Source organism: Oncorhynchus tshawytscha, unplaced genomic scaffold (genome assembly GCF_018296145.1).
Source record: "Oncorhynchus tshawytscha isolate Ot180627B unplaced genomic scaffold, Otsh_v2.0 Un_contig_2813_pilon_pilon, whole genome shotgun sequence".
Classification (NCBI taxonomy): Eukaryota; Metazoa; Chordata; class Actinopteri; order Salmoniformes; family Salmonidae; genus Oncorhynchus; species Oncorhynchus tshawytscha.
In genome coordinates this window covers 31,151-49,399 of record NW_024608428.1, presented here as the reverse complement: position 1 = coordinate 49,399, position 18,249 = coordinate 31,151, and the positions used below count along the sequence as shown (strand labels likewise).

The following is an 18,249-nucleotide window of genomic DNA, read 5'->3' as shown; positions in this document are numbered from 1 at the left end:
TCAGGGGTATTTATTTGAATTCTTGTCAGAATGTGTAGTTAAGTGAGTTGTCACCAGGAAATGAAAGTTACCAGTTGCACCTGTAGTTTAATTGGACAAGGTTGTCATGATTGAGTTGAATGATGTTTTCTGGCCCTCCGGGGGCTAAATGATAATGCTTTAGACTTATTCACAACAACCTAATGTTTCCCAGGGTTCTCCAAGAAGTACTAATTCATCTGTAGAAGGGGAAAAGAAGGTGAGACATAGTTTGAGTCTTCATAAGAAAAGTGACAAATGTTCTGTGAGAGAAACCCCTCACAACTCTGTTGACTGTGGAGGAAGCACCACAGAGTCAATCATGTTTCTTGTTTCGCCTCTTTCCTAGTGATCCGTCACCATGAGTACGGACGCGGAGATGCAAATCTACGGCAAGGCTGCCATATACCTCCGTAAGCCTGAGAAGGAGAGGATGGAGGCACAAACCGCACCCTTTGATTCAAAGAACGCCTGCTATGTCGCAGACACCAAGGAGCTTTACCTTAAGGGTTTGGTCACTGCCAGGGCTGAAGGAAAGTGTACTGTGACAGTCACGAATCCTAACGGCACTAAGGAGGTAAGCCTGATTTGAAGAGAATTGAAGATTGTGCAGACACTTTTTTCATTTTTATCATGCCAATTGTACAAATTAAATCAGTAAAAAGAATATTGATTAATAAGCATTTCTTTGTTTTTTTGTAAGCAGAATATAACCTTCAAACACATCCTTTTATCACTGCTAATTAAAATTGGCATTGAATTTTCTATATTGAGTAGTTAAGTATCACCATGTATGTGTCAGTGGTTGATAACAAAGTAGTTGGATTAAATGGGGTAATCAGTTTTTTATATATATATTTGTTTTTAAAAGCATTCAGTCCTGTCCAGTTTGATCTGTGTATAATCTAGATTTCTGACTGTTTCAGGAAGGAAAAGTGTTCAAAGATGCAGATGTCTATGAGATGAACCCCCCGAAGTACGACAAGATTGAGGACATGGCCATGATGACCTACCTGAATGAAGCCTCTGTGTTGTATAACCTCAAAGAGCGTTATGCAGCATGGATGATCTATGTAAGATACCTGTATAAACATACACACACATACAGTACTACACATAAAGTCATGGTAGAAACCAAAACAGACCAATACAGTAGACCTACATTACTATACCATAGTACACCCACATCCTCACATAAATCCAGGTAAACGTCAATCTGATTTTTCTAATCCCCTAATTGGATTAATTCTCGTTCATCCAGACCTACTCTGGGCTGTTCTGTGCCACGGTGAACCCCTACAAGTGGCTTCCTGTGTACGACATGGAGGTTGTTAACGCCTACAGAGGGAAGAAGAGGATGGAGGCTCCACCCCATATCTTCTCCGTCTCTGACAACGCCTTTCAGTTCATGCAGATTGGTATGAGCTCTAATGGATGGATGGATGGATGGATGGATGGATGGATGGATGGATGGATTGGATGGATTGGATGGATGGATGGAAGGAAGTTAAAATATGTTTTAGAGATGTATCTACTGTTTTCTATGTTAGAACAGTTTGCTGGTAATATCTGATTTCACTTTTTTATTTTACTAGGCAAGTCAGTTAAGAACAAATTCTTATTTTCAATGACGGCCTAGGAACAGTGGATTAACTGCCTGTTCAGGGGCAGAACGACAGATTTGTACCTTGTCAGCTCAGGGGTTTGAACTTGCAACCTCCCGGTTACTAGTCCAACGCTCTAACCACTAGGCTACGCTGGCCTTGAATGGAAAATGGAAAAGGTTCCAAAATGAAATCCATGATGATGCTATGAATTCAATAATGTCCCCATAATGTTTGCTTGAGTATGATAATCAATATGTTGTTTTGTTACAGACCAGGAGAACCAGTCCGTCCTGATTACGTAAGTTGTTTACTAAAATCTCACTTGAGAAAGGGTTTCTACTGCAATATGTTGGGACACTTGGGTGTGATGAAAATACATGACATTATGAATGGATTAGGCTACGCATAGAAGTTAGTTGATGAGTGGGGATATTTGTTAATTTATGTAGGAAAACAGTGTATTTTTCAATGTTATTTCTTAGTGAAAGCCAATCTGACATTCAAACATGTGACTAAAACCCCTGTTTCTCTGTCATATTAACCAGCGGAGAATCCGGTGCAGGAAAGACTGTCAACACCAAGCGTGTCATCCAGTACTTTGCCACCATTGCAGTGTCTGGTGCCAAGAAGGAAGTAGACCCCACCAAAATGCAGGTATGTTCAGCTTCTGAGTGCCATTTTAACACATTTCAGTTTGGTGGGCTGTGTTCAAGCAATCGAGAATAACTAACTGTACCACTTAACCAGTTTCTGAGCAACTTGTGTTTGTCTCAATCAGGGGTCTCTTGAGGATCAGATCATTGCTGCTAACCCTCTGCTGGAGGCTTACGGTAATGCCAAGACAGTGAGGAACGACAACTCGTCTCGCTTCGTAAGTATGAAGGGCACACTGGGAAAGTTATCTAATATTGGACAAATGTATTTCAGTATTTCACTTCTGACTTCAATAGATGTCCAACAAACGGTAACATTTAAAGGGGTCTATCAAAGTAAAATGTTAGATGTATTTAGTTAACCTCTTTCTAACCCCCATGCTCTACTTTAGGGTAAATTCATCAGGATTCACTTCCAAGGTAGCAAACTGGCTAAAGCTGACATTGAGACCTGTGAGTTGATTTGGATTATTTCTCAATTCTTTACTAAATTCACACAGACTTTTTGGGGAGATAAGATTTATCCAATTCTCTTCTCTTCTCTTCTCTTCTCTTCTCTTCTCTTCTCTTCTCTTCTCTTCTCTTCTCTTCTCTTCTCTTCTCTCTCTCTTCTCTTCTCTTCTCTTCTCTTCTCTTCTCTTCTCTTCTCTTCTCTTCTCTTCTCTTCTCTCTCTCTCTCTCTCTCTCTCTCTCTCTCTCTCTCTCTCTCTCTTCTCTCTCTCTCTCTCTCTCTCTCTCTCTCTCTGTCTCTCTCTATTCTGAGAGCATATCATCATATCATATCATTTTATCTCATATTCTCTCTCTCTCTCAGACCTGCTAGAGAAGTCCAGAGTGTCCTTCCAGCTTCCCGATGAGAGAGGTTACCACATCTTCTTCCAGATGATGACCAATCACAAACCTGACATTATTGGTGAGGCAAAGTAGAGGTTCAGGGGGAATGTTTCCTACCGCCATTATAAATACTATTTCAATGAGTACATCCATGGTAACAAGGCATCTAGATATGGGTCAGGTCTTTGGGAAATATCTATCAAGTAATGGACTGTGATGCACTAGTCCACGAGTCTCAGATGATGCTATTTATTTTATACTACATCCTTGAGTCCATCTATTGAGTAAAGGAGAGATACTGTAAAGGTAGGACAGTAGAATTCTAAGAGATTTAACTGACAAGACATCCTCTGTTGTCCATAGAAATGTCACTGATCACCACCAACCCCTACGACTTCCCCATGTGCAGTCAGGGTCAGATCACTGTGGCCAGCATCAACGACAAGGAAGAGCTGGATGCCACAGACGTGAGTCAAACAAAGGGTTCATCATATTCTATATATGGAATGGGTAGGACCACCATACACACTGAATGCACTGTGCAATTCCAACCTGGTGGCAGCTGGGAATTTTCATGTATTTGTTTGTTTGATTCTAAATGCCTTGAGTTAGTGTTAGGAGTTTTATGAATAATGACTAAACAATATCTACATTTTAAATAGAACTGTAACTAATTAAACTCTACTCTGTTTTATTATATCTGATTAATAATGTTAATTCATAAGGAAGGGATTGTGTAGCATGAAACAGGGGGTAATTAAACATAATAAAAACCATTCCAACCAGGTTGGGGAGGACTGGATTGTGGGTTTTAAGTAAGCAGAAAGGATCGTTAACCTGTGGTTGAACCGACTCAACTTAGCTCTGGGATGTTCAGATAAGGCAGCAGTGTTTTCCTGGGTTTTCCATCATCTGGAACTGTTTTCTAAATAGTGATGGATGAAGGTGAAGATTGCAGAAGTGAATCTTGATAAGTGTGTGTCTGGAGTGAGCGAGCAAGCTAGGGGGTTGGAATAAACTATTTAACCTGTTTTGTCCTGGTCGATAGGAGGAAGGACATTTTATAACCTATGACGTCATATTTTGTACATAAACTGTTGTTCGTGGTTTCATGGCAGCGCGCTCCGAGAATAAATACTATTATCTCATTTTGATAAGACTGGTCTCAGTCTATTTTATGCAAATAAGAATCTTACAAATTCTCATAAAATAGACTAAGTGAATTTAATTAATGAACACATATAGGTATTATGATATTCCGATGACAGTTAGTTACATGCCTTCACACTTCACCTTGAGGCCCATACTGTACATGTAAGACATCCACAAGAGAGTGTCACTAAGTCCCTGTGGAACTGTGTCAAATGTATCTTGTGCTGTCATCTACCAGTGTTGGTCAAGTGTAATCACGTGGATCTGAGAAGCCAGTCAAATGTCCATCCCATTTGTTCTGCTGAGAGCACAGAACTGTAGTGTACTGTATGTGAGCAAACTACCGTTCAGTTCATCACTGTTGTACTTCCTGTCTAATGCCAGGATGCCATTACAATCCTGGGCTTCAGTAATGATGAGAAAAATAGCATCTACAAGCTGACAGGAGCTGTACTGCACCATGGCAACTTGAAATTCAAGCAGAAGCAGCGTGAGGAGCAGGCCGAGCCAGACGGCACAGAGGGTGAGTCCCACTCATAGATATACAATATGTAAACATTAGTCCCAGTCCCACTCATAGATATACAATATGTAAACATTAGTCCCAGTCCCACTCATAGATATACAATATGTAAACATTAGTCCCAGTCCCACTCATAGATATACAATATGTAAACATTAGTCCCAGTCCCACTCATAGATATACAATATGTAAACATTAGTCCCAGTCCCACTCATAGATATACAATATGTAAACATTAGTCCCAGTCCCACTCATAGATATACAATATGTAAACATTAGTCCCAGTCCCACTCATAGATATACAATATGTAAACATTAGTCCCAGTCCCACTCATAGATATACAATATGTAGAGCATTAGTCCCATTCCCAGTCCCACTTAGATATACAACGTGTAAGATAGACAGAGCCTCATCAAAGTCCGGCAGGAGATCATTTATGGAGCCCAAATTCCAACCTCCAGAAATGATTTAAAATGATGGTTGTGGGTTCAAATCAAAACCTAGACCACAAAAAACTTGGCCAAACCCTTTTGTCAGTGTGACATCGGAATCAAGTGATCTTGTGTTTCTGAGTCTGTTGTTGTTGGTTCTCTCTCCAGTGGCTGATAAAATCGGCTACCTGCTGGGCCTGAACTCAGCTGAGATGCTGAAGGCTCTGTGCTACCCCAGAGTGAAGGTCGGCAACGAGTATGTGACCAAGGGACAGACTGTGCCTCAGGTAAGGTGGCCAAACACAGCTTCTACCATTTTCTGAGCACCATACATCTTTTGGTGATGAGTATATTGCATGTTTTGAATAGTGATGATGTTTTCCCCAAGCTCTTTTCACCTTGTCACTAGACATGGTCAATATCTCATGTATTCATTTGAGCTATTATCATTGCAGGTTAATAACTCAGTCTCGGCTCTGGCCAAGTCCATCTACGAGAGGATGTTCTTGTGGATGGTCATCCGTATCAACGAGATGTTGGACACCAAGAATCCAAGGCAGTTCTATATCGGTGTGCTTGACATTGCCGGGTTTGAGATCTTTGACGTGAGTCTGAGACCAGAACAAGACAATTAGTTGTGATTGAGAGGGATTACAGCCTTGGATGATGATGAAATGATCCCTTCTGAAATTCCTTCAACAGTACAACAGCATGGAGCAGCTGTGCATCAACTTCACCAATGAGAAACTGCAACAGTTTTTCAACCACACCATGTTCGTCCTGGAACAAGAGGAGTACAAGAAGGAGGGAATCATCTGGGCCTTCATTGACTTCGGCATGGACTTGGCTGCCTGCATTGAGCTTATTGAGAAGGTAAGCTGTCTGTCAGGATTATAATGGACCTCATATATACCTCAAGATACTCTGATAATAGCGTACTTGCTAAAAGAACAAATGTGATCTTAAATGTAAATATCACTAATATGATGTACATCTCTTTTCGTAAAGCCATTGGGCATCTTCTCCATCCTTGAAGAGGAGTGCATGTTCCCCAAGGCTTCAGACACTTCCTTCAAGAACAAGCTGTATGACCAGCATCTTGGCAAAAACAAGGCGTTTGAGAAGCCCAAGCCAGCCAAAGGCAAGGCAGAGGCCCACTTCTCCCTGGTGCACTACGCCGGCACTGTGGACTACAACATCACTGGCTGGCTGGAGAAGAACAAGGACCCCCTGAACGACTCAGTTCTTCAGCTGTACGGGAAGTCTTCAGTCAAACTGATGGCGACCCTGTATGTCGCTGCCCCACCTGAGGGTAAGACTAGCAGAACATCATAAGACTTCATGAAGAACTAGTCACAAATCAGTCCCATTTTCTTTAAAGGCTCAGTCTGCAGTTGCTACATCCATTTGTGGACTTAAGACATGTACCCATTCGTTCTTGAAGAACATACTGTAACTTTCTTGAAGAACATCAGCTTAATTCAGCTGTTGTACCCCATCAGAAGCCGAAATATAAGCTTTTACTCGTATGTTTGTAAGCAAAGTAAAGGGAAACATGCACTTTACAGCCTCAAAACATTATTAAAACTATCATTTTGATATCATGAATGGTCAGTCCTTCAATACATAGATCTGTTTATAAATTTGAGTGGTTACATTTCTCCAGACCATCTCTCTGTTTTTTTTTATTGAAACAGGGGCAGGGAGCATGCTTTGTTATTGCTTTGTTAACTGCTGATTGCTGCTTTAAATGTATCACAATTTGTCAGGGTGATTTACTGGGTTAATTTACTCATTCAACAGGTGTTATTTTACACAATCTCATTGGCAGCACTTGCATTAAGATACGTGTGAAGATAACCTGAGATCCCTCTCATTTATAATTATGTTGAACTTTTCTCCATTATAACAGATACATCCAAGAAAGGAGGCAAGAAGAAGGGTGGTTCCATGCAGACTGTGTCCTCCCAGTTCAGGGTGAGCTTTTAAAATGTGGATATTCAGCTGAACTGATTATCAGAAATGATTTCTGAGAACACGGTTTGTAACCCTCTTACAGGAGAACTTACATAAGCTGATGACCAACTTGAGGAGCACTCATCCTCACTTTGTACGCTGCCTGATCCCCAACGAGTCAAAGACTCCAGGTACAATAGATGTTGAGTTAAATATGACATCTTGTCAGTATAGTATCAGTAACATTAACAAACCAGTCTTTAACCTGTTTATGAGTATTTATAGAGACTTGGTTTGTGTTTCCAGGTCTGATGGAGAACTTCCTGGTTATCCACCAGCTCAGGTGTAATGGTGTTCTGGAGGGGATCAGGATCTGCAGGAAGGGCTTCCCCAGTAGAATCATCTATGCTGACTTCAAGCAGAGGTACACACACACACACACACACACACACACACACACACACAGAAATATCTTCTCCAAGGGTTTTCCCAGCATCAGCATAGGCTTAACCAACCCATTACAACTTGACTCATGTTAAACATTTCTCCTGATTCAGGTACAAAGTACTGAATGCCAGTGTCATCCCCGAGGGCCAATTCATGGACAACAAGAAGGCTTCTGAGAAGCTGCTTGGGTCCATTGATGTGAATCACGAGGACTACAAGTTTGGACACACCAAGGTCAGTCAAAACCCCCCCCCAGCAAAAGATGCCAACTAAAACACAACTTCAATGATAATTTAAACTCTAACCATTAAATGTCTCTCCAGTTGATCTATCCATCTTGTAATTATTTCTTAAAAATGTGAAGAAACATTGTACTCAATTCATTATCTTGTGCATTATGTCAGAATGGTATGTCTGCAGTTATCTATATCAGTGTACATTATTAATCTACAACTATACAATAACTTACAACTCATTAACAACCCATCTCATGGTTTGTTTGTAAGCATTACAATGTTTATGTTGTTCAAATCAATCTAGTGGTTTTGTTCCTCCCTTTGGATTCAACCGCTCTACCTGTTTCCACCTGACTGGTTCTATAATTGACCATGTCAACCTGTGTCAGGTGTTCTTCAAAGCCGGTCTGCTGGGTGTCCTGGAGGAGATGAGAGATGAGAAGCTGGCCTCTCTGGTCGGCATGGTCCAGGCTCTCAGCCGTGGATTCCTCATGAGGAGAGAGTTCACCAAGATGATGGAGAGGAGGTGAGGAAGAGTAGACATCTTGGCAACGAATTCTGTCAGCCTCCTGTATGTAATGTATAATGATTGTGTACTGAATATGCTGTGAGTTGTTCAGGATGAGAAAGTACATGTTATAATATTCTATTAAAGCAGCAGGTTGGGATTTAGCAAGCTGTTCAATTGTTATTTAAATAAGTGATTTTCATCCATTAATTCTGGAATAATATGAAATGCCTCGTGATCTTAACATCACCTGTCAGTTCTTTCATCTAGAGCGCCGTCTATACATTTAAGAGGGATTATATTTCCCTAGCCTCATTCCTCAACTGTATGCAAAAAGTGGTGGGGTCCCCATTTTGTTATTCTTTCGAATCGCAGAATGTAGCTTTAAAGACGTCTTCCAGTGATTTTATTTGTTACTTTTCCAGTTAAGGAATACTGGGAATGCCACTCCTTGAAGTTTCAACACATATATTTCTACCCTTTAGTGTGTGTACTTTACTGTATTTATACTTGGGAGATCGTTTTCCACAGGAAGAGTAAAGAACAAAAACACTGGAGGAGATCTTTAAGCATGTCACTCACCATGTCACTCACCTGTCACTCACCATGTCACTCACCATGTCACTCACCATGTCACTCTATCCTCTCTGTGGACCAGAGATTCCGTCTTCACCATCCAGTACAACATCCGTTCATTCATGAATGTGAAAACCTGGCCATGGATGAAGTTGTACTTCAAGATCAAGCCCCTGCTGCAGAGCGCTGAGACTGAGAAGGAGCTGGCCAACATGAAGGAGAACTATGAGAAGATGACGTCGGACTTGGCCAAGGCTCTGGCCAAGAAGAAGGAGTTGGAGGAGAAGATGGTGGCCATGGTGCAGGAGAAGAATGACCTGGCACTTCAAGTCGCATCTGTGAGTGAGCAACAACCCTCCTCAGAGCACATTTAGACAGACAAGTACACAGACACTAACACAATCGCTATGTGGCTAACTCAAGAAAATGCCCTTGGTAAATTTTTATATTTAAAACATTTAAATAGATTTGCTCTGACTTATTTGACTAAATGAAGTCTATATTTTGATACACAAAGTGAGAACACAGGTTTTTTCTCCTGTTCTGAAACCAGGATTCAGAGAATCTGAACGATGCTGAGGAAAGGTGTGAGGGGCTCATCAAGAGCAAGATCCAGCTGGAGGCCAAACTCAAAGAGACGACCGAGAGGCTGGAGGATGAGGAGGAGATGAATGCTGAGTTGACTGCCAAGAAGAGGAAGCTGGAGGACGAGTGCTCTGAGCTGAAGAAGGACATTGATGACCTGGAGCTCACCTTGGCCAAAGTGGAGAAGGAGAAGCACGCCACTGAAAACAAGGTCTTGTAGACAGTCCAACCAAACAATAATCCAAAGAATAATCAACTCAAAACAGAAATGTAATTCAAGTCTTTTTGTGAGTGCAGTAACAATTAAGACACAAAATAGTGGAATATCAGTTGTGTTGGACTCCCCACATTCATTACATGTTCTGCTCTCCACTCATTTATGGTTTCCATTCAGTCCACTGGCATGGAGTACAGTGCCATCTAGTGTTGAATCTATAGTACAGTACTTGTTGACACATTTCTATTATCCATTTAACCACTTATGGTGAAGTGACCAAAAACACATTTTGTTGTGGCCGTTTTCAGGTTAAAAACCTGACAGAGGAGATGGCGTCTATGGATGAGAGTGTTGCCAAGCTGACCAAGGAGAAGAAAGCCCTCCAAGAGGCCCACCAGCAGACACTGGATGACCTGCAGGCAGAGGAGGACAAAGTCAACACTCTGACCAAGGCCAAGACCAAGCTGGAACAGCAAGTGGACGACGTGAGTGGAGATTGACATTCTGGCCATGATATTATGCAAGATGATTTTATCTTCAGTTGTTTAGATTTGACCAACACGTCTGTTTATATCTTGTAGCTTGAGGGTTCTCTGGAGCAAGAGAAGAAGCTCCGTATGGACCTTGAGAGAGCCAAGAGAAAGCTGGAGGGAGATCTGAAACTGGCCCAGGAGTCCATAATGGACCTGGAGAATGACAAGCAGCAGTCTGATGAGAAAATCAAGAAGTAAACACAAATACATGACTACAGTATTCCCTGCTATCTTGATCAACATAATGGTTCTTCTTGGCTCATTGTTGTAATCATGAATTAGACCTATGTGATTCTTACAAGCAGAGTGAATGGTAATGTAGGCTCCCTTTACACTGTCTAACCAAAACAAACGTGTTTGTGTTTGTTAGGAAGGAGTTTGAGACCACCCAGCTCCTCAGCAAGATAGAGGATGAGCAGTCTCTGGGAGCTCAGCTGCAGAAGAAGATCAAGGAACTCCAGGTACAGTACAGGATCTAAGCTCCAGTACAGGAAAATAACTGACACATTTCTTCTGGTAGCACACATTCTTCCTGGTGGATTCTGATGGCTCAGTAAGATGGAAGATGGTGCTTCTTACCTTTGTTAGTTTGGTTCCTGGTTCATTCCCCCTGCTCTTACCACCTGTTTTAGGCCCGTATTGAGGAGCTGGAGGAGGAAATTGAGGCTGAGCGTGCTGCCAGGGCCAAGGTTGAGAAGCAGAGGGCCGATCTCTCCAGGGAACTTGAGGAGATCAGCGAGAGACTGGAGGAGGCCGGAGGCGCCACTGCTGCTCAGATTGAGATGAACAAGAAGCGTGAGGCTGAGTTCCAGAAGCTGCGTCGTGATCTTGAAGAGTCCACCCTGCAGCATGAGGCCACAGCCGCCGCTCTGCGCAAGAAGCAGGCCGACAGTGTGGCTGAGCTCGGGGAGCAGATCGACAACCTGCAGCGCGTCAAGCAGAAGCTGGAGAAGGAGAAGAGTGAGTACAAGATGGAGATTGATGACCTCTCCAGCAACATGGAGGCTGTCGCCAAGACTAAGGTGAGTAGTGATGTGTTGGTCAAGCAGTGTTGAGGATGGTCAGCTAAATTACCATTCAATAAACTGAAGTTGACAGTCCCATATGTTTCACTAACAGGGCAATCTGGAGAAGATGTGCCGTACTCTTGAGGACCAGCTGAGCGAGCTGAAGACTAAGAATGATGAGAATGCTCGCCAGGTCAACGACATCAGCGGACAGAGGGCCAGACTCCTGACAGAAAATGGTACCTCCAACAATGAACAACAAACCAATATAGTTCACCTCAGTAGTACACAATAACATGTGTTGGGGGCTGTAAATTAACTCCACACAGTTTCTGCACTACGATTCCTCAAAATAAAATGTCAATCTTCGAGAACAGAGTCCCCATAACAAGAGGTCCCTCTTTCCCTGCAGGTGAGTTTGGCCGCCAGCTGGAGGAGAAGGAAGCCCTGGTGTCTCAGCTGACCAGAGGCAAACAGGCCTTCACCCAGCAGGTGGAGGAGCTGAAGAGACTGATTGAGGAGGAGGTCAAGGTAAGGCATCCTAAATGGAAACCACCTTCCAGTTTAGATCTTTATCTACACATAGACTGTTTCTACACCTCCCTCAGAGACTCCTACTGTCATCTGTTTTACTCTCCCTCTCTAATCTCTCTTTGTCTTTCTTTCTCTCTCAGGCTAAAAACGCACTGGCCCATGGTGTCCAGTCTGCCCGCCATGACTGTGATCTCCTGAGAGAGCAGTTTGAGGAGGAGCAGGAGGCCAAGGCAGAGCTGCAGCGCGGCATGTCCAAGGCCAACAGTGAGGTGGCTCAGTGGAGGACTAAGTATGAAACTGATGCCATCCAACGCACAGAGGAGCTGGAGGAGGCCAAGTGAGTTGCTCTCAATAGTAAAGACTAAAATAAACGGTGTGGATGGTGAGGCTGGTACGGGATCTGAGAAAATGTTACTTCAATATGTAGTGCAATATTTGTTTCACAACAAGTTACTCACCATAACACCACCCGCTGTTGTCCAACAGGAAGAAGCTGGCCCAGCGTCTGCAGGAGGCTGAGGAGACCATTGAGGCGACCAACTCAAAGTGTGCCTCCCTGGAGAAGACCAAGCAGAGACTGCAGGGAGAGGTGGAGGACCTCATGATTGACGTTGAGAGAGCCAACGCCATGGCTGCCAACCTTGACAAGAAGCAGAGGAACTTTGACAAGGTGAACATTTATAAACCTCACTCTTGGGTGATATTTTCTGTCTGCTATTTGATCAGTTGTATTATAATTGTAGCATATTTCCGATTGAAAACTCTCTTTCAATGAGTTGTAATGAAAATCCCATGGATTTCCCCAGGTTCTGGCAGAGTGGAAGCAGAAGTATGAGGAGGGCCAGGCTGAGCTGGAAGGAGCTCAGAAGGAGGCTCGCTCTATGAGCACTGAACTCTTCAAGATGAAGAACTCCTACGAGGAGGCTCTGGATCATCTGGAGACTCTGAAGAGAGAGAACAAGAACCTGCAACGTGAGCATTTGACAGCAGTTATTTTTGCATGATGTTTGACCAGTATTTGAAAATGGAATCGATTGTAATCATCAACATTATATCAATTTGCTATTAGACAATCTCAGAATTTTTATATACATTTTAAAATATATATATATTTGGAACTTGTAATTGGTATTCTTTTGAACAACCCAATAATTTGGGGGGGTGGCAATTAGATTTGCAGGACAGCATGAAGTGCTGTTCAATAATTAACTGTTATTTTGATTCATTATAAAATTCAGTGCATTGGTGATATCCACTGGAAATCTCCCAAGTCTAAACAGCTTCTGTGTGTGTGTGTGCAGAGGAGATCTCTGACCTGACTGAGCAGATCGGAGAGACTGGCAAGAGCATCCATGAGCTGGAGAAGGCCAAGAAGACCGTGGAGACAGAGAAGTCTGAGATCCAGACCGCTCTGGAGGAGGCTGAGGTACAAACTACAGCTGTTTGATTGGAAAAGCAGTGTTACGCTTGGCAATGCCAGCTACAATCCAATGCTCCCTCTTATTGGTGTTTATTGTTGTCATATATATGCAATTCCTTGTGTTTTGCACATCCAAATGTACTGACCCTTCGCTAAGCTCCGCCCTAACGTTTGTGGGCAACCAATCCCTGTTCTCCAATGGATAGCAACTATCGTCGAGTCGGACACATCGAACAAACTCTGGTTTCAAACACATGAAAACCAGCAGAAAAAGAAAACAGAAACAGAGTTTTCTTAAAATAAAATGAAAGTTTAAAAATTGAACAGTGTACCAGAGGGACTTGCTACTTGAATCCTGAAATGCAGAGCCTGTTGATAGTTGTTTTCACATCCAATATAATTTTGTTACATTGTTTGCTAGCTCAGCTGGTTAGCTAGCTCTGTCTCATAGACCACCAAACGTTGCTAGATAGCCATATAACTTGTTTTCTCAAAATATATGATCCTGTACATTGGCTAGCTCAGGTAGTCATGTTATGAATACATCTCCCATCTAAGTTAAACTTCAGGATACGATTTGAGACCACTAGTTAGTTCCGAAAGTAGTTATAGCTTTGACTGCATGCTGGCAGTGAATTCAGAGCCATTCAGTGGCCACACTACAAAAATGATTTGACCAGGATTCCCTTTGAAGCAGCTGTAATGACAGACCAACACAACATACCTGAGGGGTAGTGTTTCATTTCATTGTGTATAGAAAAACACAGTTTGAGATTATTGTAAGGGGTTTATTCCAGTGGGCTGAATGGGGAATTGGGCTTCCCAGGAAAATGTTGTCTGAGGTTGCAACAGTAACCTAGGGGGGCGGAGCTGAGTGAAGGGTTGATTTGACTGACTGCTTCTCTTCGTTCAGGGCACACTGGAGCACGAGGAATCCAAGATTCTGCGTGTGCAGCTGGAGCTGAACCAGATCAAGGGTGAGGTGGACAGGAAGATCGCTGAGAAGGACGAGGAGATGGAGCAGATCAAGAGGAACAGCCAGAGGGTGGTTGACTCCATGCAGAGCACCCTGGACTCTGAGGTCAGGAGCAGGAATGACGCCCTGAGGGTGAAGAAGAAGATGGAGGGAGACCTGAATGAGATGGAGATCCAGCTGAGCCATGCCAACAGGCAGGCCGCTGAGGCCCAGAAACAGCTGAGGAACGTCCAGGGACAGTTCAAGGTAAGGGACTTGGACATCAGGCTCAACAACCTGAACATGGGGAGGGATTTGTTTGTGAATTAGTAGAAAATAATAGATCAGAGGAATGTAATAGACTGGACTAAATACTGAAAGGTAGGGATATTAGAGTAGAATATACTGAGGGATATTAATAGACTAATACTAATATACTGTAGGAAGGTAGGGATATTAGAGAAGACTAATATACTGTAGGAAGGTAGGGATATTATAGTAGACTAATATACTGTAGGAAGGTTGGGATATTAGAGTAGACTAATATACTGTAGGAAGGTTGTGATATTAGAGTAGACTAATATACTGTAGGGATATCAGGGACATTTTTACCAATGAACATGACTATTACCCCCTGGGGTGGCAGGTAGCCTAGTGGTTTGAGCGTTGGGCCAGTAACCAACAGGTTGCTGGATCTGTCATTCTGCCCCTGAGCAAGGCAGTTAACCCACTGTTCCCCTGAGCAAGGCAGTTAACCCACTGTTCCCCTGAGCAAGGCAGTTAACCCACTGTTCCCTGGGCGCCGATGACGTGGATGTCGATTAAGGCAGATCCCTTCACCTCTCTGATTCAGAGGGTTAATTGAGGAAGACACATTTCAGTTGAAGGCATTCAGTTGTACAACTGACTAGTTATCCCCCATTCCCCCTTATTACCAATCCTATCGCCCCCACTTCCACAAGTCTAATGATACTATGTAATTGTGAACCCCAGGATGCCCAATTGCACCTTGATGATGCCGTCCGAGCCGCAGAAGATATGAAGGAGCAGGCAGCCATGGTGGAGCGCAGAAACGGTCTGATGATGGCTGAAATCGAGGAGCTGAGAGTTGCTCTGGAGCAGACAGAGAGAGGCCGCAAAGTGGCTGAGACTGAGCTGGTGGATGCCAGCGAGCGTGTCGGACTGCTGCACTCCCAGGTACGGGTCAAAAGCCATTTCTAATGAAACTCAACCAAGCAAACTATTTACACACATATAGAATTCAACAGTGCTTGCTTTTAGATTTTCATAATTTCAGCCTTGTGACTTTCTCTTTCTCACTTGTAAGTTCTCTTGAGAGTCAAACAAATCGCCTTGTTTCCTCCTTCAGAACACCAGCCTTGCGAACACCAAGAAGAAGCTGGAGACTGACCTGGTTCAGGTGCAGGGAGAGGTGGACGACATCGTCCAGGAGGCCAGAAATGCAGAGGAGAAGGCCAAGAAGGCCATCACTGACGTGAGTCCTTGAATTACATCAACTTGATTTGTCCCCAAGGGCCAGCAGTCGCTGGGCTGGTTTAACCACACCATAGATCCCAAAGGAGCTTCATGATTGGTGCCAGTTGGTGCATAAATTAAACTAACTACCATTCCAGGCGGCCATGATGGCTGAGGAGCTGAAGAAGGAGCAGGACACCAGCTCTCACCTGGAGAGGATGAAGAAGAACCTGGAGGTCACAGTCAAGGACCTGCAGCACCGTCTGGATGAGGCTGAGAATCTGGCCATGAAGGGAGGCAAGAAGCAGCTCCAGAAACTGGAGTCCAGGGTGAGTTAACAGCAGGGTGGATTGAAAAACAGATTGCTGGAAGTGTATTTGATCATATGAAAATGAACAGGGGAATTGTGTAATGGCTTTTTCTCTCAATAACCCACCTACATCATGAAAAGTAGTTGTTTTCATTATAGAACCCTTTAATTAAAATCGTAAAAGTTCATAGGAGCAGACAACATTTCTTGACCACTAGAAGAAGATTCCTCTGTTTTACAAACATTTGTTACGTCTGACTTCACCACCTCACATAAATGCCAACCTTTATTTCTTCCACAAAGGTGCGTGAGCTCGAGACTGAGGTGGAGGCCGAGCAGAGAAGAGGTGTAGACGCAGTCAAGGGAGTCCGCAAATATGAGCGCAGAGTCAAGGAGCTCACTTACCAGGTAAGAGAAAGCGCATTCTTCACACACTAAAGCACACTGGTTTGTGTGTTAAACGATGGACTATTGATTCTTGTAACTTCTCCCACAGACTGAGGAGGATAAGAAGAACGTTGCCAGACTTCAGGACCTGGTAGATAAGCTGCAGATGAAAGTGAAGGCCTACAAGAGGCAGGCTGAGGAAGCGGTGAGTCACAGACTTAGTCAAATCCTCTGAAAGGTTACAGTCCCAAGGAGACATTACAAAACATTTAGTGAGATTAGTTGAAGTGTTGTTACTGCACAACGTCAACATTGACTCAGTTGATAGTGCAAGTAATTTCTGAAGAAATGTATGACTCCTCTTCCCATGTGTAACATTTTAAAGTAGAGAGGTGGTGCTGACTCTCCTGGATCACATGGCCCTGGAAGCAGCAGATTGATCCTCTGTTCCACCACTCACTTTCTCTTCTGTATCATCTATCTCCCTATATATACTGTACAATGCTATCCTAAATCTGTCAATAAAAAAAAAGTTAAAATACCTTTAAAATAATGATATGAATAAAAAAATAATAATAATATGAAGCTTCAAACTTTCAATACTGATGTTTCGCTCTCCTCTCTTTTCCTCACCCAGGAGGAAGCATCCAACCAGCACATGTCTAAGTTCCGGAAGGTTCAGAATGAGCTGGAAGAGGCTGAGGAGCGTGCTGACATCGCTGAGACTCAGGTCAACAAGCTCAGAGCCAAGACCCGTGACTCTGGAAAGGTACAGGACTGCTGCTAAACCTACACCTGACTTCACAGTAGACAATTCTGACATTTTACACTCACTCAAATGTATTTTAGATTTCTGAGAAACACATTTCAGGACAGGGTAAATAAAATAACAAATTTAGTTGGTACAAGGTGTTTACTGAGTCTTAAATGCTTGAGCCATTCTGTTATTACCAAGTGTTGATATATTCATCATGTTCATTATTAATACTGATCCATTCTGTTATTACCAAGTGTTGATATATTCATCATGTTCATTATTAATACTGATCCATTCTGTTATTACCAAGTGTTGATATATTCATCATGTTCATTATTAATACTGATCCATTCTGTTATTTCTTTCTTCTTACAGGGAAAAGAAGCTGAATAAACAAGACCAAAGTCTTGTCAATTTCCTGTGTTTCATAAAATATGATTTTCATGGTGAAATGTTGAGCATTGATTAAAAACATATTGGCCTACATACACTTCCTTTGTGACTGTGGATTTATTTCTCAGAAAACAGCTTTTTTCATACCATAAAAATACTGTACTTTAACTAAAGGAGCAATCTGGGGTTTAAACCACATCAAAGCGGACACCCCAACACAGAGGTCACTTGTTTTGGTAACCAGCTGAGGGATGAGGATGGAGAAATGTAACTACACAATTCATACACTAAGCTATTATAATCATCCATGATAGTTTTAACCCTTTACACTCAGGGGAAGTGGCCTATATGAACATGCCCAAATTGAAATGTTTCAATAAGAAACAAATAGGAGAAGCAAGATGGTAACATAAACATGGTAGCAATTGAGAGAGAACACTTTGGTGATTGGGCGGAAATTCTCAGAACAAAGTTCTCAGGATACAACATTTTTTAAATTTGAATTTTGTCCCAGATAATGTGCACAATAATCTAATGTAGTCCTGGGTTATCCGAGATTATACGCATATATACATGAAAAAAGTAAAGAAAACATGATATTGATTTATCATTTGCCAATTTCCACCCCCCCCAAAAGAAATGCAGATATCCACTTCCATAATGATTAGTGTTCCCTCGTCCCTTCTAGTGGTGAAATTACGATAATTCACGACAAAAACACGATAACAGACAT

The 18,249-nt window shown here is 42.6% G+C and overlaps 1 protein-coding gene across 2 annotated transcripts; it reads left to right on the top strand.

Moving 5' to 3' along the window:
* The first annotated feature begins 367 nt into the window (after nt 1–367).
* LOC112259631 (myosin heavy chain, fast skeletal muscle-like) lies at nt 368–17,613 on the top strand. 2 transcript variants are annotated; one of them, XM_042313147.1, is made up of 39 exons: nt 368–595; nt 945–1,091; nt 1,280–1,436; nt 1,896–1,923; nt 2,171–2,279; nt 2,404–2,496; nt 2,671–2,731; nt 3,093–3,191; nt 3,476–3,579; nt 4,649–4,787; nt 5,388–5,506; nt 5,675–5,824; nt 5,922–6,092; nt 6,228–6,512; nt 7,086–7,196; nt 7,279–7,366; nt 7,482–7,599; nt 7,733–7,856; nt 8,248–8,384; nt 9,025–9,280; nt 9,496–9,738; nt 10,053–10,229; nt 10,326–10,471; nt 10,648–10,738; nt 10,910–11,299; nt 11,397–11,523; nt 11,697–11,815; nt 11,959–12,155; nt 12,305–12,488; nt 12,625–12,790; nt 13,120–13,244; nt 14,152–14,460; nt 15,187–15,390; nt 15,563–15,688; nt 15,828–15,998; nt 16,283–16,387; nt 16,476–16,571; nt 17,004–17,135; nt 17,499–17,613. In XM_042313147.1, exons 1-39 carry the CDS (start codon nt 380–382, stop codon nt 17,514–17,516), a joined length of 5,838 nt encoding a protein of 1,945 aa, XP_042169081.1. In that variant the 5' UTR covers nt 368–379; the 3' UTR covers nt 17,517–17,613. The 2 variants fall into 2 exon arrangements, with proteins under 2 accessions (XP_042169081.1, XP_042169082.1); XM_042313148.1 differs by having other exon boundaries at nt 6,228–6,540; nt 7,132–7,196.
* Nucleotides 17,614–18,249: the final 636 nt, after the last annotated feature.

What these genes read in the sequence shown, in the direction of transcription:
- LOC112259631 (XM_042313147.1), top strand. Translation starts at nt 380, where the DNA reads ATGAGTACGGACGCGGAGATGCAAATCTACGGCAAGGCTGCCATATAC. An exon ending in AGGGACAGACTGTGCCTCAG is followed by an intron (nt 5,507 to 5,674) that starts GTAAGGTGGCCA and finishes TTATCATTGCAG; the next exon opens with GTTAATAACTCAGTCTCGGC. An exon ending in AACTGATGGCGACCCTGTAT is followed by an intron (nt 6,513 to 7,085) that starts GTCGCTGCCCCA and finishes AGATAACCTGAG; the next exon opens with ATCCCTCTCATTTATAATTA.